Source organism: Paramormyrops kingsleyae, chromosome 8 (genome assembly GCF_048594095.1).
Source record: "Paramormyrops kingsleyae isolate MSU_618 chromosome 8, PKINGS_0.4, whole genome shotgun sequence".
Classification (NCBI taxonomy): Eukaryota; Metazoa; Chordata; class Actinopteri; order Osteoglossiformes; family Mormyridae; genus Paramormyrops; species Paramormyrops kingsleyae.
Genome location: NC_132804.1, coordinates 34,778,728 through 34,799,477, shown reverse-complemented (window position 1 = coordinate 34,799,477; position 20,750 = coordinate 34,778,728). Strand labels below are relative to the sequence as shown.

Sequence of the window (20,750 nt, the reverse complement as noted above, 5' to 3'; positions counted from 1 at the left end):
TTTAAAAGTTAGTTTAATACATTACCTTTAAAAACCAACCCTTTCAGTGTTTATAGCAAATGCGTCTCGAGATGTGTTTTAAGATGATGTGAGGGGGATATAGGGCTTTCGAAGGAACAAACCGGCACACTTGGGTTCGCTTCTAAAAACGCTTTATTACAAGTAATACAAAATAACCTTGCATTAAAATCAATACCAAAATATTGGATCAATATTGGCAATGCAAAATAATTCCATATTACAAGTGATATCCAATGGTATAATAAATCATAAACAATAATCAAACTGCCAATACAACTGATTATATGTATATATAAAAAGTGGCAATAAAACAAGCATGCATAGAAAGTACCAATTAATATTATTGTTATTGTGATTCTCATAAAATGATAATTAATCCCAATAATGATTAAATCAATACAGACACTGCGAAGCTATTCACACTCGCACGTGCCATCATCACCCACCTTAACTCTTAGACTGGGGAGCCTGTTTCAGTCCTGGTAGGAGATCGACACGTGAGTCCCGAGAAAGTGCTGGGCGATGCACACTCTATCCCACGGCTGAGCTCCAACCAACACTAAGATCTCCCTCTTCCTTTATACTAATTTTTGGGCATTACGTGTGCGCAGGGGACGAGCTGGCCAGGCTCACCCCTCCCCTCAGGCAAGGCATTCTCAAATTTCCAATCTTGTCCGGGTAATACGACTTGCGGTTAAAATTAAAAATACAAAAACAAGTTCCCATAATCAACACGTTCCCCTTTTCTCTAGATAAGATCAGTATCCCACGCACCAACTGCTAGATATGGTTTCAATCAAAATTAGACAGGTATCCTTGATCAACTTCCCACTTTCTCATGAGAACATCTTCTGAGAACTAAATAAGCGGCCCACACACTAATCGATAATGTATAAAACACATGTTCGAACATATGTTGGACCACCCTTTCTTCCCAGGAAAGCCCCTAAAAAACAAAGTAAGCATCCTTGAACAAGGTTAGCATCTCATGAATCAGAAATAACAAGACAAGTGTCCTTGAACAGAATAAGTATCCCAGGGCAAGAATTCTTGGGACAAGATAAGCTGATTCTTCTCATGAGAAACAAGTTATACAGTTAAACCTTGACACAACAATATTATGAGTAAATCATGGACGATATGGGCACTGTATCTGAATTTCAGGATGATTAGTCCACGGTCAGAATCGATCCACACTTCAATCACCTCATATGTATGTCTGCTAGGTGGAGTTGGAGGTACTCCACCAAATTGTGAGTAGTGAAGCCGGACAATTACTACCTCCCAAATCATCACAGTGACAGGGGAACATTCAACATATTTCTTTAATTCTATGCCACTAGGGCGACGTGGCCAGTTGCGGGGCCACCTGTAAATTTGTCTTAATACAAGATGGAAACCCGGGACACATTTGCTCTGTATGTAAACATTAGCACCTTTCAAGAAATTTATCATTTTTGTGCGTTGAATTTACATTAATGTGTACTTACTATTAAAAAATAGTAAATTAACTATTTTCTAATATTTGTGTAACCATTAGCATTCCTGTCACGTATTGCCGCGGTACGGATGGGGGACGCAGGGACAGGACGCAAGCAATTGGGGAACACAGGGATTAATCATAAGGTAAAGACAAGCAGGACAACGGAACAGGCAGCAAACTCAAAATGACGTTAATGACCGGACTTGGGAAAACAGCAACTCGAAACAGTGGAGCCTTGCTCATATGTATTGCAACAGTGTTGCTTAATGTGTGCATCCGTGTATTCAACATTGAAATGAAGTGTTGTACCCATGTAGTGTTTTACCAAGAAGTGCATGTCATGTCTCATCTCTAAGTTGCACCATGGTCCTGGCAAATGTTGTATCATATCACTGTACACAACATGTGTACATGATATGATAATAAAATGTTGAAATTTGATATGAACAAACCTTCACACCCACATTCAAATCTAAACAAACTGAATCCTTGGGAGGTTAATCCACTAAATGAAGTGTGCTATGCCTGACACTGTTCCATGTGACACTGGCAGAACAACCCTTAGATTTCAATGTAAACTGAACTGTATTTAAGTTGCACACCATTTTAAAACATAGAGCTTGTGCTGCCAGGCTGATATCTCGGTATCTCAAGATAATGTCAGATTACAGAAAAATTGCAAGCACGGCCATTTTCGGGTTCCGTAGAATATCGATCCACAATGTACAGAAGTGATATATATGTAAATGCCGCAATAGCAGCAAATATCTTTGTTCTTTCTGTTGGCAGAAAGCACGTATGGGTCATATACATACGAAACACCTAAATTTAGCTGTTTGTCTGCCCAAAGGGGTCGATTGTCCCATGCAAGTCAAACAAGAGCATCGCTGGGTGCTTTTTTCACTTCAGTATACTCTCTCATAGACCTATGGCTAGATATGCACTTTGGGTGGAGAAACATCAAAATATTGGTGTGTCGCACATGTAAATGACCCTTATGCACATTCAGCCACTGACTTACAGTTTTTTTCAATCGCTAACAAGTGCTTACCCATACTTCAGATACTTTTTCCAAACACTTAACACAGACACACACCTACAAAACACAATTGGCCAAATGGTTAATTTTCTTCTCAAAAACACATTTTGTTAAACATATACTAGCACTTCATTTCAAAATACAATACACCTTTCTCTGCACACACTAACTTTACCAAAACACTGGAAATCTGACTCAAAATGAAATTATTCTGTCAAACAATAACACATGTTTTCAGTTCACAAGGTACATGCAGTCAATCAAAGTGCACCAGGTTTCAAAATACTGGCAATCTTTGGCATTACAAAAACTACATAGACTTTGTTTCAGTTTTACAGGTAATTGCATGCAAGACATGCAATGCACCGTTTTTACACTATATTTCTTGGTTGGGAACTGTATGTCCACATCTAATGTTCACATTCTAAATCATTCCAGGAAAAAGCAAATCAGTTTTTTTTTTTCCCCTTACTGTATACAAGTTTTACTGTACTGGTTACAGTGAACAAAATATTCATGAAACATACAAGAGCAAACACACAAAATACACTGAGCGGACACACAAAAAACAGCAACAAAAAAGCTCAGATGAAAGGGGGAAAGACTGAAGAAAAAAAAATACTGTAAAAAAAAAAAACAAAATTATCTAATCACGGCAATCTTCGGGGTTAGGCCACATGTTTTTGTCAACATCGCATCTGATGTCATCCAAGGCAATACACCTGGGATAAAACCGCTTGGTATGACGGATCCACCCTTGGCAGTCTTCAACTGCGATGTCCCTGCAGCCAGCATCCATGGCATCAAGGAGTGACATCTGGTCATGTGACTGATGGTCATAAACCTTCCACCTCCATGCAGAAAATAACTCCTCTATGGGATTGAGGAAAGGTGAATAGGGTGGAAGGAAGAGACGGACCAGTCTTGGGTGGACTTCAAACCATGTTGTGATTGCTTGATAGTGATGGAAAGCCACATTGTCCCAGGTGATGACAGAGGTCTCCCTCCTGATCCTGGTCTGGAACTAGGTGCTGGTGAAGATCATCCAAAAAGGCAAGGAGGCGCTCGGTATTGTAGGGTCCAACCTGAGATCTATGAAGGACCAATCCAGTATTTGCAATGGCTGCACACATTGTGATGTTTGCCCCTCTCTGTCCTGGCACTTCAACTGTGGCCCTTTTTCGTATAATATTTCGTCCTCGCCGACGCCTTTTGGCCAGATTGAATCCTGTCTCATCTATGTAGATGAATTTGTGAGGGGCCTGATTGGCCTCCAACTCCATAACTCTCTGAAACAAAGTTTATGCAAATTCATGTCACCATATACTGTACTGTAACCTATTACGTGTAACCTATTAGGAGCACACAGTAACACCTGTATGTGATATTGTACAGTAATACAATGCATTTCAGAGAGCATACAATAGAGCAAACAGCTATAGTACATGTATGTACTGTAAGAGCGCAGAATACTGCACTCCAATGTTATACTAGACAGCAGTATGTAAATTACCTACCTATTTTCCTCTGTGAAGGTCCGGATTATAGAGGCTACTCTGAAGTAGTTCACATTCGGCTGCACTCTTTGCCCGGCTTCCCTCATGGACAACCCATGGATAAGAACATGGTGAACTAGAGTTGCACGAATCTGATCAGAAACCACTTGTCTCCTTGCCCTTGCCCATGCCCATGCCCTTGCCCTTCCTCTTCATCTTCATCTTCCATTTTCTCTTCTGTGTCCCCTTCCTCCACCTTCAGGTCTTTGTAGATCCATTTTTCCAATACAAGTGAACTGACACATGGCCCTTTTATCTAACAAGTGAAGGTTCTGATTGGTGTGTGAACAATTCTGATTGGCTGTGTTTCCCTCTGGATTATTGTGTGCTAAATGTTTTCAAGCTGTGCTGACTTGAGTGAACAATATTGACTGAAGTGCTTTGTAAATGAGCACATGGTTTAGGCGATGATAATTTAGTCACGCATCTCTACATGGTGAAACACAACATTGTAGTATTCAAACAGATGAATATGTAACAAAACTTTTTACATTTATTATACATTTAGAAGTAAATGTTACAATTCAAAATGCATGTTAATAATTAATATAGTTATAGAAAATAATATACAGTACAATTCCATTATAATGGACTTTAAGGGATCTGGCAAAACAGTTCGTTATATCCAAAGTCCGTTATATTCAGAGTTGCTGTATGTCCAGAACACAACTACAGGACACCATTTACTCATGCCACACCCTAGCAGACACACTATATAATAATATAGATTATTATATTGTACATGTAGTAATCCAACTTTACCTGACTCTTGGAAGTATATATGGCCTATAAGTGGTTATACATGTATGGTACAGTAGTAACCTTGACCTCGTTGCTTACTGCAATCCTCCAGCTGTGAGCGTCATCTGCCAAAGCATAACATGCCTGGTGATGGACAGCCACACAGACCAATCAGTGTTGCCTGCTGTTATGCCATGACTTTTTATAGAGCGTGACTATTAATAATCCCGACTATGTATCTGCACTGGATATCACCGTCACGCCACGCGCCTTGTAGGCGGAGCCTGCATGTCCGTTATAGCTGAACAAAACTACAGCTAAAAGCGGCCCTGGGGACTAAATGGTTTGTCCGTTATAAGCGAAATTCCATTATATGCGAGTCCACTATATCCAATGCTTTTTCTATATGTTCGTAAAGGTGCACAGCCGGGACCAGTGGACTCGTCCGTTATACATGATATTCTGTTATAAGTGAGTCCACTATAACGGGATTATACTGTAACAGAATAATACAGTAGAACCTTTTTTTCGACTTGTACCTCGACTGAAATCTTTGAACTCAATCGTTCCTGCTAAAACTTGTATGGGTTGAAGCACGTTCAAGTCTACCAAGTTGGACCTCGAACGGTTCGGTCGAGAAAAATCTAACTGCAACTGGACTGAAAACTCAGAACAGGACAAAACAAAACCGACCTGCTAAAACTTGTACAGATCGAGATGGCAAATAGACCGACTGGGATGCCTACGCCTATGAATCGTTCTCTTGACCGAGTTTGACATGTGGAAGTTCTGTTTGGCATGTATTTTTTTGTGCTTTATCTACAGTACATTTAGTAATACAGTGATCATGGCCCCAAAGAAGGTGAGTAGTGACAGCAGCAAACCAAAGAGGAAAGTGGTGTGAGTAACTGCTTTTTCTCATTAGTTTGGTAGATAAATTTTAATTTGCAATCCTTTCGGGTCTGGAATGGATTTATTTTATTTACATTACAGTTTTTTACAATCGCTATGACAGTTTTTTCAAAACATTTAACAAGTTTCCTAAACTCTTAACACGGTTAACACAACATCCGTCTTTGTAGGCTATACAATTAACCCATTTCTTGTTGCTTTGATACAAAATGCATAAAGTTAACACCAATTTAAAATGCTTGAACTTCTTTTACACACAAGCTCAACCAACAATGTAATTTTACAGTCAAATTTACAAATGCTTTAACACTGTATGTCAGAACAGATAACATCATGTTCTAAACATAACTTATATAGGCTAAAGTCAAAGTGAACAGCTGTTCATATTGTGAATTGAAACACAAATATATTCCCTGTATTTTATTCCATTGCCAATGAGAACTATACAAAATTCCTTTTGAAAGTAACAGTGAGCGCATCAAAGAACTCCGTCACCAATACGTCCAGTTAAGGTTATGCAATACAGTCATTACTGTACTATACACAGTGTGTTTTGCAGTAAACTACTCTATAAACCTGGAGTGCATTAGTACATACAGTAGATATACAGTACAGCACAGCATTTACATACACTGTGTGTAAATACTTTCAGAGAGTCATGGAGTTGGAGGCCAATCAAGTCCCACATGAAATTATCTGTGTTGACGAGGCTGGCTTCAACTTGGCGAAAAGGCGTCGCCGTGGGAGAAACATAATAGGTCAAAGGGCCACAGTTACCGTGCCGGGCCAGAGAGGAGCCAACATCACCATGTGCGCCGCAATCTCCAACGGTGTACTCCTGCATAAATGTCAGATTGGCCCCTACAACACCGACCGCCTTCTCCTGTTTTTAGAAGACCTGCACGAAAGACTGGTGCCAGAGGTAGAAAGGGGACAGGTGGGAGACCACTTCCCAATATATGTTATCACATGGGACAATGTGGCATTCCACCATTCCCGTGCAGTCACAGCCTGGTTTGACGCCCATTCAAGGATGATGTCCCATTTCCTTACCCCTTACTCCCCTTTCCTCAACCCCATTGAGGAGTTTTTCTCAGCCTGGAGATGGAAGGTTTTTGACCATCGTCCACATGACCAAATGTCCCTCCTGGATGCAATGGATGCTGCATGCCAAGACATCACAGCTGAACACTGCCAGGGGTGGATAAGGCATGCCAAAAGATTCTTCCCACGATGCCTTGCCAGAGAAGATATCAGGTGTGATGTGGATGAGAACATGTGGCCAAATGCAGAAGACCGGGCAGAATAGAAGATTACTTTGTTTTTTTTAAATTATAATTTCTGTTTGTATATCTTGCAGTAATGTCCTTTTGCAAATAAAGTCTGTACTGCAGCAGTTCTGTGTCTGTATTTTTTTTTACATAAACTGTACATTTTATGAAGCTACTCTGAGATGGTCATTCACTTTTTTTGTATTGAATTTCTGCAGCAAAAGAAACAAAATGCATGCATTTACTAAACCCAACAAAACAAAAATGTAGAAAAAGTACAAATATAAGGGCAGACCTGACATAAAATAATGCAGTTTCTGTAATTTCAGCTGATGATAGTGTTTTTTTTGTCAATGTGTTATGATTGACTAAATGTTCCTGTTGGAAGAGAACATGTGTTACTGTTTTGAATAATTATTTGATTTTAAAACGTTTGCAGTGTTTTGCTAGACATAGTGTACTGTGGTAGTTTATTATTGTATTTTGAAAATTAGTTTTGGGGTTTAGTTTACAATGTGTGATTTTGAGCATGAAATTAACCGTTTTGCCAATTGTGTGTTTTAGGTGTGATGGTGCGTTAAGAGTTTAGGAAACTTGTTAAATGTTTTGAAAAAACTGTCATAGCGATTGTAAAAAACTGTAATTATAATTCCGGTGCTTTTTCTGTTTGTATATCTTGCAGTAATGTCCTTTTGCAAATAAAGTCTGTACTGCAGCAGTTCTGTCTGTATTTTTTTTTTACATATACTGTACATTTTATAAAGCTACTCTGAGATGGTCATTCACTTTTTTGCATTGAATTTCTGCAGCAAAAGAAACAAAATGCATGCATTTACTAAACCCAACAAAACAAAAATGTAGAAAGGCTTCAAATATAAGGGCAGACCTGACACATAAAATAATGCAGTTTCTGTAATTTCAGCTGATGATAGTGTTTTTTTGTCAATGTGTTATGATTGACTAAATGTTCCTGTTGGAAGAGAACATGTGTTACTGTTTTGAATAATTATTTGATTTTTAAAAATGTTTGCAGTGTTTTGCTAGACATAGTATACTGTGGTAGTTTATTATTGTATTTTGAAAATTAGTTTTGGGGTTTAGTTTACAATGTGTGATTTTGAGCATGAAATTAACCGTTTTGCCAATTGTGTGTTTTAGGTGTGATGGTGCGTTAAGAGTTTAGGAAACTTGTTAAATGTTTTGAAAAAACTGTCATAGCGATTGTAAAAAACTGTAAACCAATAATGGCTGTTAATAAAGTGAGCAACTTCCATTTTAACAGAGCTGTCATCTTCTTTATTAAAATAACTCGCAAACTCACGACAATATGCTGATTTGCACTCTACGTGTGGGTCTGCTGCATCAAAACATTTTCTGACCTCTTGATTGTGGCATGACATAGAACGAAGGTGATGTCATCTTTTTAAGTATGTGAAAGATTGTTCTCACTGATGTGGTCTAGTTAGAATACATGTAACTCGAAAGCACATACGTTTTTAAGTGCTTTTTTGACTTAACCAACTAATGGGAGAATTGATGCCCAAGGTGATGAGCCAAGGTAATTGCACAATACAGTACTGTTGCAACCCTTGAATAGGCAGGCTTTTAAAAAAGTATCAAGGGATGACAGAGCAATGTAATCATGCTTTTTATACATTTTTATAACACAGTCACTGCAATAACATGGCAAGGAATGTGATCAGTGAGATCAGTAGAGGCAGACTGAATGACAGTTCTGCAGGAAGCATGGATATGGGGACAAAGGGAGATCAGTCATGTACTGGGTGCCACTGGGCTGGCGGATTTCATCATGTTACAGTCTGTAATTTGATAAACTGCATGTAGCTGCCAATAATGTAAAAAAATGCCAAGAACATAAAAAACCTCTCTGTTTGCAATGTAAAAAAATATTTTTATTGTAACAGCCAGCCAGTAATGTAAATACAGTACTTACTACATTATCAGCAAAAAGTTATGTTCTTATTTATGTTTTTAGGCTGATTAACAGAATGCTATTGTTATCGTATTCGTTTCAGTATTCGTTAATGATAATAACCTTAGCTTAAAGACAGATGCTAACAAGCTTGCATAAAAATGTGCAGATCACAACACATAATCACACAAATAATCATGCACTCACAAATCCTTTACACACTGATTCTTCAGCTTTCAGCTGATTGTTGCCTTTGTTAAGTTATTGGTGTGCCATTGTATTGGACATGTATATTTTATAACCAACCCTCTTTTATTGCTTAAATACTGCTGTGCAGTATGAACACCAAAATGTAATAAGTTGTTCTAAGGAGTCAAGTCAAACCAAAACATAAAGTTATCGCTGTTGAAAGAATTTAATTTCCCCACAATTCTGTTACTGGATTCAGAATCAAAATGAAAAACTCTAAAGGGTAGTAAGCAAAGCAGTTGTTTGTTATGTGTTCACTAATCAAAAGTGGCTTATCCAGGAGGCATAGATGGTCATCAAGACTGCTTGAGAAAAACAAGAATGGGGGACCTTTTGAAGATGTGTAGCTACAACAGCAGAAGATAAAATATGATGTAACAAATTAAATATTAGATAGAGCTTGTGTAGCCCACATTTTCACTGACTAATTCCCTTCTTTTTATTTATGTTGTAGTTGTCATGAAATTTTACATTAGGCATCACATCTTCAGTTCATACCAGGGTCAGCCAGTGGCTATTTGATGTGGCGCTATCCGAATAATGATCACCATTTCTAAGTGGGGTGCCGCATCTTTAGAAGACCCTGAGGAGGCACTGCTGCTGAAGACCAAGATAACCTGCCTGATATATACACCCCACATTTTTATTCCTCATGCAAATAATGTTATTAATTTTAGACTGCTGTGGAGGTTTCCTCTATACATTAACTTAAAAATGTTTTAAATTATTTATTCATGGAGTAAACAATTTAAATTAATAATATAGCCAATTATTTTGCCCATTTTTTATACTCCCTTCTCCATGCACTCATAATCACCAATGCGCAATTGGGTCAGATATCTTACAGCACTGCTCCAATATAGTAATCCCCTATGACCTGGTTCTTCTTTGGCCAACTTCGAGCTGCAGGAATGTAATCACACTGAGAGCCATTACAACTACAGGATGGTCAATGTTAAAGGAGTCTGGACAGGCCTGTGCTGGCTGAGGTCAGGTACCAAACAATGCTTAAACTCACTTTACCATAGTAATGCCACGAGTAGTGCTTTTGTGCCGTATTGAAACTCCCTTCATTCCATGTTTTGTCAACATATAATACAGTAACTATAATTCACACTATGTACTCATCTACCTAAAATCAACTTAAACTCAATAATACCAGAGTTGGAATTAGAGCTGAATTATTAATGGTCTGTCAGTCTGGAGGCTGTTTGGCAGGAATTGCTGTTTTTTGCAATGCTTGTTTATGCTTGATAATAGTCCAATATTGGATTCATAAAGCATGGTTGTACAGAAGGTCTTTGCCTAGAACAAACCATGGCTCAGCTAAAGAGATACCAGTGCAGGGAGGGTACAGGGAGGGTGAGAAGGCTAAGCTTACAGCGCCCCCTGTGGCACTGCTTAGGGCTGGGCCTGACTACTACATGGGACACTGTAGCCCATTGTAGTCTTGGGAGTGCATTGTTATCTTCTCAATGTAGTTCAAATTGATTGAATAAATGCCGAAATATTTGCAGTAGCTACAGATGTTAAAGTGTGACAGACTTACTCTTTGCGTGGGGTGGCACTGGATACATAAATACAGTTTACTGTGCACACAGTGCTGTATGTGCAGCACTACAGTATATGCTTCAATAGTGGACAATCAAAGATTTGCAACTTAATTGCTCTCATTCTAAGGCACCATGGGATTTGGGTATGATGGGGTTAGAGGAGCTAGTAGGAGATATAGTTCCTGCCACAGTTAGGAGCTCCTACCAGTAAAGGTTAGAGCCCAACTGGCCAAGGTGTGAGAAAGAAGGGTGCCACTGTCAGCGATGCTAACCTCTGATTGATGGCCCATCAGCAGAAGACATCAAGAGCTATCAGCTACAGACGAGGATACTGATAAGGGCTAGCAGTAAGGGTTGCTGCTGGAGGAAATTAAATTACTTATACAATCTGTTTTTTCCCTCTTCTGCTGATGAGTCCAATTTGGCATATTCCTCTGCCAAGCCTGTGCTGAGGTATCTCTAAGTGTCCACCTCAATAAGCAGGGCCCTGAATCATGCTGGAATTGTAGGATCCCTGCTAAATCCACCCAGGTGCTTTCTGATATTTTCATTATTCATTATTTGCAGTAGATCATTTGACAGATGAGAGCTGAATTTGCCAATGAGGGCTATAAATATCCCAGGTAAAGGCATTTCGGATATTCATAAAAACTAATGTGCTACTGTAGTACTCTTGAGCAAAGTACCTAGTGTGAGTTACTAATAAATATTTTGCATGGTTTTGTTCAAACATTTAGGTGCATAAGTAGTGCTTTTGTCCATGGATAATGTAAAGTGATACTCAACTAAATAAAACTGCATCTGCCAACCTGAATAACATGGAGAGGATATTCATTTGAAGTTGTTTATGATACTTCTCCTATTCCACTGAGTGCTCTGGGTGAATAACACATTATATTTTATTATTAAGCTCAATTATTAAACACAAAGCAAAATGTGGATTTATTTGAGTATGAACGGTATTGTGGGTGTGTAGAATTATGTGTCTGTGTGTGCAATTGTTATTGTGACTGTTATAGTAATGTGGGTATTCGATAAAGTACGGCTGGGGTTCTGCTCTAAGGATGAGATACTCTCCATGGTGCTGAAGCTGTGTGGCCTGTGTATGCTGCTTTTCATGGTTAAGGATACATATAAGACTGCAAATTGTACATGGGGCAAGAATTGCAGGGGCAGGGTGGGGGGTACCTCAAATAGTTTCACTGTATATAAGGCAAGAAATAAAGAGAAGTGCTAAATTCATGGAGTTATACAGCAAATTAAATAAGGTCTGTCTGTCTTCAGCGAAAAAAACAGCCTCAGAATGTAGAATGACTGGGCAGCACATTAGTCTATATCATCATAACAAATTGATGCATCATGAACGTTGTTAACTCTGCTTAGAATTGCTTGTAATGAGATTACAAAACCAGTTTTACATTTACATGAATTTAATATTTACTTTATTTAGAAGATGCTTTTGTTCAAAGTGACATACAAGTTTTGCTATTATACTACTGAATATTTTCATTATGACTTTATGTTCAGAAAAAAATGATGACTTCTTCTGAACAATTGATTAAAACTCTTAGATGTTGCTTGGTTACATGTCAAACAATGTTATCTAAGCTGAATTACAGTTCACCCATTTATGCACAGACCAGATTCATGGGATTAAATTAGATTCCTGGCTAAAGAGTGATGCAGTACAGTCCTCCAGGAATGATTTAAAGCTCTTTCTTTCTTTTTTAAGCACCCTGAAATTGTAGCTTCATTAAGTTCCACATAACACGTGTTTCATTATGATGGGTCTGCTTTCCAATCATTAGTCTCTCTCATACCCTATGTACATATGCAATTATGACAGTTATTGAAGTAATTATGAAAAACATATTGTATGATCTCATATAATTGCATAAAATTTCTTGTTTTTTGGAGTATCCGTACTGAAATGTATGAAATATTCTCACTCAGACAGTAAGAAGTGATAAAAAAAAGCAGTTCACAGTTAATTTGTATCATTTCACAGGTTTACAAACACTAAATTGTTTATTTTGGGTACAGAATGTTGGCTCAGTAAGTAATAATACTAATAATAGTAATACATTTATTTATATAGTCCTTTGTAAAAAAAAATAAGTACACAAAGTGCTTTAAATGACCTAAAAAGTCATTTTCAAAGTCTTTTTAAAAGTGCCAAGAGCAGTTGTTTCCCATTGATGTTGTGGTAGAAAATTCCACTGTTTAGACCCATAATAACTGAAAGCTGACTCCTCACTCTCCAGTCTACATTTAAGGATGGTCAGTAAATATTATTTAATGAGTGCGCAGGTCTCACAGGAACCTACCTGGTAATCATATCGCTAAGGCTGACAGGAACAAGGCCATGAAGACATTTAAAAACTTAGTGGAGAATTTTAAAATCAATTCTATACTTCACAGGCAATAAAAGTCATAACAGGGGATTTATATATTTTTCAAGACAAGCTGCAATACCTTGCAGCATTTATAATATCAGCATTTCAGTTTCACAACTCATGCAAAAATTTTCAATAAGGGACAATTTTCTTTATAATATTTATTCTCAAGAAAGCTATGTAATAAGTTTATGCGTCTGTTATGTCGGGTCTAGTTCACACGCTAGGTGCTGCAGGCATGATTAACCCTCACTGACCTCCTGCAAAGGTTTCTAGTCTTTCAGACATGCCTGCAGTCCGTCCATCCAACCATTGAGGCGCCTTTTCTCAGTCTTGGGTTGGGTCTTGAGGCAGCATTGTGGTGCAGTGGTTAGCATTGTTGTCTCACACCTCTAGGACCTTGGTTCAAGTCTCAGCCTGGGTTGCATGTGTGTGGAGTTTGCATGTTCTCACCATGTCGTTGTGGGCTTTCATCCAGGTGCTCCAGTTTCCCCCTACAGGCCAAAAACATGCTGAGGTTAATTTGAGTTACTGAATTGCCCATAGGTGTGTATGCATGTGTGAGTGAATGGTGTGTGAGTGCCCTGCAATGGGCTGGCCCCCCATCCTGGGTTGTTCCCCGCCTCATACCAGTAGCTTCTGGGATAGATTCCATACCCCACGCAACCCATAAAGATAAGTAGTTTGGAAAATGGCTGGATGGGTTTGGTCATTTTCACCTGCTCAGTTTTGGCCTAAATATCATGCTCAGTACTTATGTAAAGCTCTCATCCCAGCTTCATTACACAAATCACCTGCTGTGGGCCTAAATGTGTTTTCCATCCCACCTGAGAGGCCATCATTGTTCTTGCCTAGCATGCTATGGTTATTACACACAATATTCATTCTCTATTATTGTGTTTTCATTTGACTGCATTAGTACAACAATTGATCAGAACAAACACATAAAGCCCAGTAAATGTTCTCTTTTTCATTATTAGGTATTTTGTCATTAAATAATGTGCTGTGCTTTCTTGCTAAAAGCTCTCACACTCTTTGGCACTCTTCTGATTTCTTCCCAATTAAAGCTGCTTTGCAAGGACCTACAGCAAGTGCTATTAAAACATTCAGTTTATGAATAATTGATTGTTTGCAAGAATCTAAATGGGAAGTATACTTATGTCTCTGATGAGTTTGTCGAATGTCATAATTTAGCAGGTTTAATCATAGTGATAAAAGAGCACTTTTCCATTTGGTGAAGCACTATGCTGAGGTTTTGCCCTCCCCTGCATTATTATTGGCTGACGTAATTGGACAGGCAGCAGGCCAGTGTGTACTTGGGATCATATGACACTCCTGGGCAGGGGCTCACACCTCTGTTCATACCTGTGTACACAGGTCATTTGGGAGCTCGTAATACCTGAACTGCATATATGAGTGGAAAGTCAAAAAACCTTGAAGCCTCTTTTGTGAGTTTCAGTGTCAGTGTACTTATTTTGCCTTTGTAGGGTAGATTACAGTTTGGTATTGCTACCAAATGGCCTCAAACTTTATTTTAAGATTCCCCAGATCCATCAAATTTTACCTAAGTAAGTAAACAAGCAAATAAATAATGCCAAATATTAATTAAACTAGCTGAATACTAAACATTCTGTCTTATGTGGCTATGTGCCTTCAGAGGAATGAAACATTCATGTGTATTGCAGGGCTTTTGAACAGACCTACCAAGTCTCATGCATTTCACAAGTCTCACGCATTTAGAATGATTTTTCCACACTCCTGCAAGCCCTTTGTTTTTTCACACATGCACAATCAAAAGCAAGTTTGCAAACAATAGCATACAATTACTACATGCAACTATTAAATGTTTTGCTGACTTGGATAAATCTGTTTATGCTTAAGAATTATATATTTTTGTCTTCAATTATTTAATTTGCTGATAAAATGGCCTGAAATCAACTTTTCATCAATTTTTGAAAGAAAAATCTTCAGAATGAAGAAATATTTTAGAAGCTCCAGCATGACAACCCCCAAAAAAGCCAGGTCTGTTGGAAAGTGTCTGGAATGACGACTGGCAAAGCAGGACACTTGCACAGATACAGGTTACAATAACAGAGTTTATTCGGGAGCAATACAAAGCCATAATCCACAGTCTGAGTCCAAACCAGCAAAAGCCAAAACAGGATCCAAATCACAAACTAAGCCATGGTCAAGGGACGTGCAAGGGTCAGGCAATGAGTGTCGGACAGTAGGAGGGAAAAACTGAATCCAGAGTCAGTAGACAGAAGAGGGTCAGGCGATGTGCGTAATCTGGCAAGAAGGGCTAGATGGGTCCCGTGGTCTGAAGACACAAAAGCAAGGTCAGGAAGTGGGCAGGCAGAACAGAGAACTAGGAAGCCATTCGAACTCCAGAAGAATCAGGAAAATCTCGCGTCTGACTAAAATAGACTCCACTGATAAGAATAATTAGAATCAGCTGGGAGGATATAATTACACAAAACTGGAAAATACCGGTGCAGCCAAACGTAACCTGAGTGGGCACCGTATTCAGGAGAGTCAAAGCGATTGGGGTTTTTCTGGCGGCATGGGCTTCATGATGTCATCTGGGGGTCCCTGTGGTTGATCTGTGACAGAAAGATGGTGGTTTTATATGAACAATCCAGGATAAAATATATCATTGACCTTTGACATGGCATCACTGCATCTTTTCTGTAGGAGTGTTGCTTAGCATGTAAAAATGCAGCAGGAAAGTTGTGAATCGTTTATTCCAATGGTCATATATGACGACATTGGATTTATGTTAAAGATAAATACCTTAAGCACATTTAAGAAAAAAAATATTAGTTAGGTTGTACATTGGAAAGCAGTAGACATACTGTTTAAAATGAAGACAAAAAACATTTGAACTCTTAAATCTGTTCTGGTTTTGTGGTTTAGTGGAACATGCCATGGAAGATGTGATGATGAACTACATCGGTGGAAGAACACCTGTCTGTCCTTAAACATAATTGACTCGTACGCCCACTATAGATTATCTTGGAGCAAATCCTTGAAAGTAATTGTAAAAATGGTTCAAAAAAGTGAAGTTTGTTATAGGAAAAGGTCTTGCATCATTTGTTTGCACAAAGAAGGCAATTCTGTTTGACAGAAACAAAAGGCTTAATCTCCCATCTTCCACAGTTGGCTATATTGTTAAAAAAAATTTAAGATGAAAGACTTGTGAATGTCAACAGAAAGCATAGTGGCAGACCAAGTGAGACTGCCAAATTTAAAATTGATTCCCAGCCCAACATAATTAAATAAACAAACAACAAAAAACGTCTGTGTGCATGTGTTCAAAATGTATGTATGTGTGTGTTAGTTTTTATTTTGAACAGTATGTATATTTTTGTATATATTTTATTGTGTTTATACACACACACACACACAGACACACACACTTTACTTGGTTATGCGTGTAGGTGGTGCAGTGACGGCTATACATGTGTGACTTTTACGTGTCTTCCTGATGCTCGTGTGATTTTCTTCCTACTAGCCAAAAGCACCCAATCTTTCTGCTTTCTGGTGTTGGCTTGAGCATCTCTGCAGTCTTGCACATGGAAAAATAATTACAGGAGAGATACAGACAAATTAACTATGGTCAATTTTATCTTAACTTAGTTAAACTTATTTCCCCTGCATTTTTTCAGAATTCTAATTCTAATTTTTACTACTCTTTAATGTGTTATTTATACATATTTCGATTATAACTTCTTCAGTGGTACCCTCTAGCCTGAGGCATAAGTGTGTATGGATATGGAATATTCTCCCTGCATGTGAGTTTGCTGTCATTTCCCACAGAGTGGTGATTTGGAATCTCTAACTTGTTCGTTCTGAGTGTATGCCCTGTGATGGCATCCTTTTTACGGATTTTTTCCCCCTGGATTACACTTCCTGGCATTGGTTCACTGTGACCCTACGATATAAGGGTATGGAAAATAGATTAATTTACCTTTCTTTAAAGGTTATTTTTATATCATTGCATATCTGTCTTTTAATATCACAGCACTTGACACTCTTTAAAAGTTTGTGTTACATTTCAACCTTGTGATGCATTCTCAGATTTGTGAGATTCTTCTCTTTGATCTCTGTATCACAATCATTGATGTGTATTGATGGTGTTTTTGCATTCGAAAATTTCCCAGCCACTGTTCTCTTTTATACAACTCCAGAAAAAGAAAAATTAAAATAAAAACAATTTTGCTGTTAGCTGTAATAGCATTACAATAGCATTGTCCTTTAGTTTATTTAGTATAGCTTAAGATTAGTTACGGTTTTCGTGTATGCATATCAGCAAAACCTGTTATTTGTGTGCAGTAAGCAGATTATATAGATTTTGTGACTGACCCTTCTTGCATACTGACCCCAATAGGCTATAAGTTTTTTTTAACATTTATGGTTCAACCATAACATGCTTCATAACTGAGACCAATAATATAGTGCATTTTAGAGCTGATTTAAGAACCTTAGTACACATTCACTGAAATGTGTTCTTTCTGGCATCGTAAAGGGAGTTAGTGTGGAGCAGTAATGTAGAGTCAGCGATATACAGCTCGGAAGCCTTGCTATAGTAGCGAAAATGTGCTAAATCCTCATAAGTTTGGAGGCACTTAACACTTGGCTGGAAAGATGCATCGTGCTGGAACCTGGAGCTACATCACTTCATGTGTGTATGTGTTTGTCTGAATCAATAATGGTATGCTTAGGGCCAATTCAAAATCCAAAAGGCAGACAAGGAGGAGCTCTTTCAGAGCCCAGAAAAAAAATATATATATGTATTTCAGTTAAAAAAATCAATCAACTTGTTAAACCAGGTCCCTCTATGTTTCTTTCATAACCAAAATTCTGAGCTGGATGGTATATGTAATTTCCATGCCACATTTTATCTAAATCAAAAATGGTGATGCAAAAACTTCTTCTGAAATTTGTTGAATTAAAATGGAATGATGCTGCTTCCACTTTATATGGCAAAGCAAACACAGTGGGAGTCTTGCAGTAAGTGCTTCTAAGCTAGTTTATTTACAGAAGAAGCATGTGGCTGTCAGCTGGCAAAACGTAACACAGAGGTGTCCAGCCATGCACTGTGAAGGGTCTTTGCTCACTTGATTAAAGTTATTTTTTGGGGAAGAAATACAGTTGCCTCACTTGATTTTTACAGTAATTTTACATGTAATTTTAAGATTAAGCCAGAAAGTAAGTAAGATATGTAATGTGCTGATGATTGGTAGTGAGACAGACAGACAGACAGACAGATAGATAGATAGATAGATAGATAGATAGATAGATAGATACATTTGCAGTACAAAATACAAAAGACTGTGCCTGATCTATGAAACATACACCCATGCTTGACATACATGTGTCGTATCATGGACCCGGGTCGGTGGTTCAATTTTAATTGTGTCCAGTTTAACAATGAAAGTCATATTCCGCAGAATGATAAAAGAAGCGTTATTGATGGAAAAGTAGTCCAAGCACAAAAGAAAATTACAAGCCCTAAACCATATTAATTATACGCAGAAGTCATCTAAATTGGGTGTCAATTATAAAAGATACATGTTTTTGTTATAAATGACCTTGGCTGCTGTTTTGTCACATTTCCTTCATTCAAAACCTATATACAAAATGTGTGTTAGTACCTAGTAGAACATGTTCTATCTCAGCCAATTATCTTCTTTGGGGAGGCTTGTCTAACTTTTTTCCTTCTCCATTTACCTGATAGATGCCGTGGCATCATCTGGGCACGGTGAGTAGAAAAATGGCTGTGAATGTTTATGAAGCAGGTATAAAAAATTATGTGTAAGAAATGTTATCCACCCATCTATCTATCTATCTATCTATCTGACTGCAAGTATGTCTGTCTGTCTATCAGCTTAATAACTAGTTTACTAGGTGATTTATATGATTTGTTATTTGTCTGTGCAAGAAGTGCTATCTAAACTAACTATCAATCTATCAGCTTAATTAATAACAGATTAGCTTACTATGTGGTTCATTTGATTGGTTGTTATTTTATTAGACATGAAATCATACTGTGTCGTGTAATATTCTTGTTCCTTTAGTCCATCTATCTAGTTACAGCGAATGTCTAATCAGTTAAAAACCCTGAAAATTTCTTGGTGATGTTCAACAGCATCCATTTCACTGACTCAGAAGTCTCACAGATGGTTTGGTCCATATCGTATGCAAAACTTGATTTCTGACCTTGAAGGAGTAAATTTCTTTTAGATCTTTTAGGCACTGATTTTAAATGGCCTTTTATGCCTGAAAAATTAGTGGTTGATTTCTCCAAAGTAAACCTAGATATCAAGTCAAATACCTAAAATATTTCTGAGATATAGGAGTAACTTGTCTGAGTGGAGGGGATTGTGAACAAAACATTTAAGAAATCCTGCTTTCATCACCCTTTCTAGGTAGAGGAATGCTTTGTTATTGTTGGCTGTGAAGCTTGTGATTTTTTATTTATAACTGGAAATGGGGCTATATGACAGTTGAAATGTTTGTCTTTGAATTTAGAGGTTACACTTGTTCAACTAGTATTGCTCATATATTGCTCAGACAAACATTTTTTTAATACAGAGCTGTGCTGTTTCCATGGCATCACTACGGGTTTGTAGGACAGGTAAAGGCCATAATTTACTCTTCAAGCTAAGAGGCTCTGTCCACCTAGGACCTTGGTAGCAGACGTGTGTATACACTCACCTAAAGGATTATTAGGAACACCATACTAATACGGTGTTTGACCCCCTTTCGCCTTCAGAACTGCCTTAATTCTACGTGGCATTGATTCAACAAGGTGCTGAAAGCATTCTTTAGAAATGTTGGCCCATATTGATAGGATAGCATCTTGCAGTTGATGGAGATTTGTGGGATGCACATCCAGGGCACGAAGCTCCCGTTCCACCACATCCCAAAGATGCTCTATTGGGTTGAGATCTGGTGACTGTGGGGGCCATTTTAGTACAGTGAACTCATTGTCATGTTCAAGAAACCAATTTGAAATGATTCGAGCTTTGTGACATGGTGCATTATCCTGCTGGAAGTAGCCATCAGAGGATGGGTATATGGTGGTCATAAAGGGATGGACATGGTCAGAAACAATGCTCAGGTAGGCCGTGGCATTTAAACGATGCCCAATTGGCACTAAGGGGCCTAAAGTGTGCCAAGAAAACATCCCCCACACCATTACACCACCACCACCAGCCTGCACAGTGGTAACAAGGCATGATGGATCCATGTTCTCATTCTGTTTACGCCAAATTCTGACTCTACCATTTGAATGTCTCAACAGAAATCGAGACTCATCAGACCAGGCAACATTTTTCCAGTCTTCAACTGTCCAATTTTGGTGAGCTTGTGCAAATTGTAGCCTCTTTTTCCTATTTGTAGTGGAGATGAGTGGTACCCGGTGGGGTCTTCTGCTGTTGTAGCCCATCCGCCTCAAGGTTGTGCGTGTTGTGGCTTCACAAATGCTTTGTTGCATACCTCGGTTGTAACGAGTGGTTATTTCAGTCAAAGTTGCTCTTCTATCAGCTTGAATCAGTCGGCCCATTCTCCTCTGACCTCTAGCATCAACAA

The 20,750-nt window shown here is 38.3% G+C and overlaps 1 protein-coding gene across 2 annotated transcripts in view; it reads left to right on the top strand.

The window, feature by feature from the left end:
* Positions 1 to 20,750, top strand: part of LOC111832835 (cadherin-4-like) — a 362,676-nt gene that overhangs the window by 115,051 nt on the left and 226,875 nt on the right. For both annotated transcript variants that reach the window (XM_072715730.1, XM_072715731.1), the window contains one exon: positions 18,895 to 18,918. In XM_072715730.1, the coding sequence (XP_072571831.1) occupies positions 18,895 to 18,918 (24 nt within the window). The remainder of the gene's footprint in view (positions 1 to 18,894; positions 18,919 to 20,750) is intronic.